Source organism: Seriola lalandi, unplaced genomic scaffold (genome assembly GCF_002814215.2).
Source record: "Seriola lalandi dorsalis isolate HSWRI2012SDOR001 ecotype SW California unplaced genomic scaffold, Sedor1 jcf7180002054301, whole genome shotgun sequence".
Lineage (NCBI taxonomy): Eukaryota > Metazoa > Chordata > Actinopteri > Carangiformes > Carangidae > Seriola > Seriola lalandi.
This window is the reverse complement of record NW_019524854.1, coordinates 129,135-135,288: the sequence shown is the minus strand read 5'-3', so window position 1 is coordinate 135,288 and position 6,154 is coordinate 129,135. Positions and strand designations below refer to the sequence as shown.

The 6,154-nt window shown below is 40.6% G+C and overlaps 2 protein-coding genes across 2 annotated transcripts in view; one reads left to right on the top strand and one right to left on the bottom strand.

The window, feature by feature from the left end:
• Positions 1 to 4,468, bottom strand: part of gatb (glutamyl-tRNA(Gln) amidotransferase, subunit B) — an 18,093-nt gene extending 13,625 nt beyond the window's left edge. The window contains exons 1-3 of the mRNA XM_023406309.2: positions 4,216 to 4,468; positions 1,132 to 1,285; positions 921 to 1,034 (exon numbers count right to left, since the gene is read on the bottom strand). Of these exons, the coding sequence (XP_023262077.1) occupies positions 921 to 1,034; positions 1,132 to 1,285; positions 4,216 to 4,364 (417 nt within the window). The 5' untranslated portion in view covers positions 4,365 to 4,468. The remainder of the gene's footprint in view (positions 1 to 920; positions 1,035 to 1,131; positions 1,286 to 4,215) is intronic.
• Positions 4,469 to 4,507: 39 nt separating this feature from the next.
• On the top strand, positions 4,508 to 5,792 carry dctpp1 (dCTP pyrophosphatase 1). The gene has a single exon (XM_023406310.2). The coding sequence runs from the start codon at positions 4,626 to 4,628 to the stop codon at positions 5,148 to 5,150; it is 525 nt and encodes a 174-aa protein (XP_023262078.1). The 5' UTR covers positions 4,508 to 4,625; the 3' UTR covers positions 5,151 to 5,792.
• Positions 5,793 to 6,154: the final 362 nt, after the last annotated feature.

Below are 6,154 nucleotides of genomic sequence, written 5' to 3'. Positions count from 1 at the left end.
ACAGAGAGAAAGTGTTAGACTTCCATTCATCAGGTGGACACAAACAAGGCTGCAAATCAATGCTAATGTTTCTCGTGGATGTGTAAATAAGCAACTGTTTGCTACATTCTGACATGTTCACCACATCAAGCTAATGTGGATAGTATGTCAATGTAGTGTCACAATTTGTTTGCATCCCCCCAAGTGGCCAAAATAAATACATGTATCAGTTAATTAATACTGCTTTAAAGCAGCGTACTCAATAGTAACTATATGAGTAGTTTCAATTAAAAGGTGAGACAGCCACCATTAGAAAAAATGATCACAGGTAACTACTGTAGATCAGAGTCATATTAAGACCTCTGTATACATTACAGTTAATTGTAATTAACTATTTATTTTCATATTTTCTAATTAGTTCAGAAAGTCCATAATCAAACTACAGCTATACACAATTATGTGTTGACTTAGAGAACACTACCTAGAGTTTACAGGACTCCAATAATGATTCAAATTATGTGAATAAAAGAAAGTTATCCCCAAATTATCAGCAAAGGCAGGCAGAGGGAAATGAAATGTGGATAATGTAAAAATATAAGTGCACTGAAGGAAATGAGCTATAAGTGAAAAAACACTGGTCATTTTCTTTAACAGCTTCCGGTATCACTTGTCTGGTATGTATGGCAAATAGCATTTTTGCTGCTTCAGCAAGACTCGCTCACTATTTAAATTAAAGCTTATGCTGGGGAGAGTTCACAGGGAGTGTTGTGATGGAGAAGCTGGAGGCAGATGAGGACAACTTATATCAAAGCAAAAGCAATTTTGCAGTATGATGCAGATGACAATAGCAGCTCTACTCTGCTGTTTGCCTGATATGGTCCTACTAAACCCTTGATGTTGTACAGAAAGCAACAAAGCAGGGCAGGGAATGAAAAACTCACAGGGAGATCAGCGTAGAAGTAATGTTTCCTGTCAAAAACTGACTTCCTGTTTATGGTGCAGTTGAGAGCCAGCCCTGTCATCACTGCAGCCTCGACACATCGTCTGTTCAGAACCTGGGGACACACGGGGACATTACACGGATGATCTGACAAGAGGGGGATCAAAAAACAACAGCTTATCTCTGTCTGTATTAAGCTAAACATCACTTACAGGTAATGTGCCAGGTAAGGATCCATCAAAGAATGACACCAGGGAGTTTGGAGGGGATGAGAAGCGAACTGGTGAGCCAGAAAACAGCTTGGTGTTGGAGTTAATCTGGGCATGGATCTCCAAGCCGACCACCCCAACCAGCTGCTGGGGAGCACTGAGGCAGAGAGGAGCAACACATGGTACAGACATAACCAGAAAAAAACTTGTACTATACATGTGGACTGAGGATAAGAAAATCAGCTGGAAAAGGAGCTTTGTACCTAGCAAAGAAAAATACTTCTTACTTACTTACTTCTGTCTGGCTGACAGGTATCCATTAAAATGAGGACACTTCAAACAGGAGCTGCGTACTGAGGTTACAGGTTAAAAGCATTTTTATCATGCTTTTGATGTACACTATTCTCCCACAATGCAATGCACAAAGGAAATGGAGGCACTATTCACAGCTACAAAACAATCATATAAATCACAAATGGTGGTGATACAACTCCAGGCGAGACTGTGGCACTCCAAAATCACAGTTTACTTAATGTGCAATGGCATTTTTGAAATATTTTCCATTACTATAAAACAGTCAACTACGAGAATTTCTTGTATATTAGCTGCAAAAAAATGAGATATTGTACATTATGTATATAACTACTGTCTAGTATGAAACTGGGCAATAATTTGGTCTTGTGCCAAAGTCTGTCTCCCCTTCAAAACATTTCCCAGAGCAGTGCCTAATGCGATGATGCACTGGAAAGGTGGTTGGACTGGTTGGGTTTAGACCTTAAGTTTAATTTGGAATTATGCATTGATGTATGATTACCTGATTATACTAAAATAATTTAGGAAGTATCCATCATTTGATCACAGAATGACAGTTTTAAAACTATATTTAGCTCATGGGACCCTTTTCAAGACAGAATCTACCTTAAAGGGTTTATTGTGACAGTTTATATTGTACTTCAGTAATGCATCTCTTCTACATGAACGAAGTTACATTCTGTCATATTATGAAAAAATCAATTGCCTCACGGTGAAATCTGGGCTTTTGGGGATCCTGGAAGCCTGGTTTGAACAGGTGGTAATTCAGCCCAGAAGATGGGCTTAGAAACCACAAATGTATGGTACAAACTACAGTATATTCATCCAGTATTATCCTAGATGGTCAGATTTTTACTGCCAAACCCTGCCAGCTATCTAGGACTTTTGTCAGATATTAGTTTGGTTGGTGAGAGACTCTGGGGAAAATGAAGAAAAGAACCAGGTTTTTGGCTAGAAAAAAACAAATTCAATCGATAAAGAAAGTTTTAGACAGCTGGCCAATTCTCTTGTTTTGAGTTGTTTTGACAACCCAATCACGGTGTGAAGGTCTGAGAGCAACACTTAAAGGAGAACTACAGATCGCTCAGAAAATTACTCATAGTTGTATTGGATTTGAACCCAAGAGCACACATCGGCAAACAGCAGTTTCAACAGCTTGGGTGGTTAGCTGTGAAGGATGGTGCCATACAACTGCAACTCAGTGTGGTTCACAATATCTATAACAACAGAGCCCCTGAGAATCTCAATGACCACCTTTATAAGTTTGGGGTAACTAACGCCCAACAAGCTAGAGTCAGTGTTGCTGACTTGAGCTTGCCAAAGTTCAGTATATAACATCATGGGGATTTGTTCCTTTAGATTCTGTGGTGCATGAAACTGAAAGTTACCACTGCATATTAAAAAAATAAGTGACCACCTCTTTTTTATTTTATTTTTTTTTTTTTAGAAAGAAAGTTTAATAAAGTCTAACATTTGCCATCCTGGATAACTGGTCTCATGAAGCTGATCATCATCTGGCTCAGTTAACTCTGAGTTTACCTCTGGGTACAAATTTATTCATATGAAAGAAACGGTGTTGTTAATGAGAAGTGGCACTGTCAGATCCATGAATAAAGTAGGCTACTTAATATGACAAGAAATGAAACAGCGACCAATGAACCAATGACTGACATGTTGTATTTATAATCAAGAAATCATCCCTCTTTTTGTCGAAGCTCCATCTTAAAACCAGAGTAACGGATGGAAAGCTTGGAACAGGATAACTATTCTACTGATCTACAAAAATATCTTCTGCTCTTTATTATGTTCTTTTACTGTGAACTCTTCTCTCTATGTCATGTAAGAATAATAACTCCCTATAATGCAAACCCTCAGTTGGGCCTCTGACTGAAACAGGCAATATTAGCTCTGGCCTCCGTAAGAGTCCACCTTAAATGCCCACTTTCTTCTGAGTGGCTGAACTTTCCATTAGACGTCTGTCTAATGAGCATCACCTCATCCTCTTACCAGTGTAGAGGTTCTGAAAGCAAACTGTAAAACTAAGAAACTTGTGACTAAAACTGAATAACATAATAAAAGTGACTCTAAATGGCAACTTCTCAAATCCCTCCGTACATGTTCGAGCCGATCTAGAACATGAGAGTGGGCAGCACAAACATCCAACAAAGCAACAAAGATTACAGCAGGTTATGACTGTTCTCTATCTGACATTATGGTGGACTTAGTCTTTCTATCACAATCCATATAAATTTTTTTCCTATATACGCCCCTGTTAATAATATGTGTGGGAAATGTGCTAAAGCACTGACTGAAACACAATGCTAGTAAAACTTTCAACTAATGCCAAACGACTGTATAGTAAATCTGCAATGTCATATCCTGTATACATAGGGAATTTGCATTTGCACAAAAAAAAACCCAGCGTCTTCTCGACATGGTGACAGGCTAACACTAAGCGAACTCTTCCCGACCTCCTACCTTTGTCTGAGGATGTGCCAATCTACCTGGTAGGTGGGGAATATGCCACTGTGTTACATAGTGACGTAGAAAAGTTACAGAAGAAAAATCTAAATCTCTACAAAGAGCAGTGTTAAAAACTCCCTGGACTTTGAGCTTTGTAACTTAGCAGACCTTTTACATGCACAAAAAGCTATATAATACACTAAAGGAAAGGGGAAAAACCCAAAAAGCAGAACATGGGCATTTTAACTACTGCCTTATACAGGTAAGTCAAGTCAATGACACAAACTATTCCACAGTAGCAACCTCTCTTACCTTTTTGCTCTATGCTGTGGTTGACTATGACATCGTGAGCTTGTTGTGCCTATTCGTCTAATTACACACGAAGCCTTTGGGTACAATATCGATATTTGTTTATTCATTTTATGTAGTAGCTCACTCGCTGCAATAGAGGAGGCAGCCATGTTGTCTCTAAGGCTCAAGTAAACACGGGACGGGAGCTGTAGTTTTTGAAAGTGACATTTAATATAGGTGTCTACGCCGCTAGTTTTCGGATTAAAACTACAAAGCCCAGTACTGGGGATTTCCCGTTTCCGATATAAATTGCATCATTTCCGGTGTGCATAGGAACTGGCGGGACTTTTCCACATGGTAGCTGAGGACCAGGTTGTTGACAAACCTGCAAAAGTTGTTTTTACGCGGCACCCTGATAAAATTTTCACAACATGATGGCTACAAATGGAAAGGACGCATGTGGATTAAAAGATGACGTGTCGTCGGTTTCTTCAAACGGCTCAGCTGCGGTGAACGGAGCAGTCACGGAGGGATCATCCGGCTCCAAGCTGCAGAATGGAGGCACAGTACGCCCGGAGAGGTTCACCTTCAGTCCGGAGCCCTCCTTTGAGAATATCCGGCGGCTGCAAGCACAATTCACGGACGAGCGGGACTGGAACCAGTTCCACCAGCCCCGCAACTTGCTTCTGGCCATGGTCGGGGAGGTAGGCGAGGTGGCGGAGCTCTTCCAGTGGCGGGGGGAGGTTGCCGAGGGCCTGCCGGACTGGACCGAATCGGAGCGGGAGCACCTGGCACATGAACTGAGCGACGTGTTGATCTACCTGGTGGAGCTCGCCGAGAAGTGTCACGTCGACCTTCCCCAAGCGGTGCTCCGTAAAATGGCCCTAAATCGTCTGAAGTACCCCGCGAGCAAGGTTCACGGATCGGCCAAAAAGTACACCGAATACAAGGACTGAGTGTCGGCGTCAAGAGACGGATGGTGATCTGTCTGGAGGTGACTGCTGGAGCTGCTGTGCACTTCACTGATAACATGCTGCAGTTTAACCATGGCCTACTGCTACTGAACATTTTATCGCTTGGTTCAAATGGCTTTTTCTGGGTTGATATGTACGCGCTTTATCTTAGTCATTTTTTCTTCTTCTTCTGTTATGCACATTTGTTAGCCTAGATGCCTGCATATGCAAAGCCACATTTAGCAGGCAAGGCACTTTAGGCATATGTTGGCTTTTATTGAACTCAACTTTTAATCCTGTTTTTAGCCTGCCCACATGAGGCATTGCATACTTTTTTGTAGAGAAAATACACAATACATTTGTCCATTGGATTTGGGAATTATTAGGAAGAAAATATTTCAGAGTGCTACAGTGGATTGGAAAGTTGAAGAGGAGGAGCTGAAGCAGATGATTATTTTCCTGACTGTCCCAGACATGGAAAAAAGAGCAGTCAAAAGAGAGAGTGATTGTGAATTGTTCTTTTTTGTGTCTGTGTTTGTTGATTTGTTTGAATATCCCATCATATCCCATCCTCTCATCTATTGTCTTATTCTGATCACAACTTTAAAAAAAATTCTTGTTTTAAAGTAAAAGTTGCTTCAAGTCTTTCCTGTGTATTTTTCACTTCACTGCTAAGTTTAAAAACAATGTATTTGTCAGTAGCCTGTTTGCTCTCACCATGCAAGTTCAGTCTAAAAAGGGTCATGCAAAAGATTAAACTGGAAACTCAGTATATGCAGGCATTTCTTCCAGTAATACAACCAGCTATCACTATGCTAAACAACAAAAGGCACTTGCAGCCTTCAGTCTTCCTTCACTTGACAAGACATTAGTGTTTGTCTGAAAATGTTGGTGTAATAACTTATTGTTATGAGGTCATTTAAGCCCCTTTTTACACTGGTCAAAAAACCTGCTAACATCGGGCTTTTGACCAAAATGTAAACTGGTGCAATTGGCATTCACTCCTT

Bases quoted from the DNA above. Each gene is read 5' to 3' on its own strand.
- dctpp1 (XM_023406310.2), top strand. From the start codon at position 4,626: ATGATGGCTACAAATGGAAAGGACGCATGTGGATTAAAAGATGACGTG.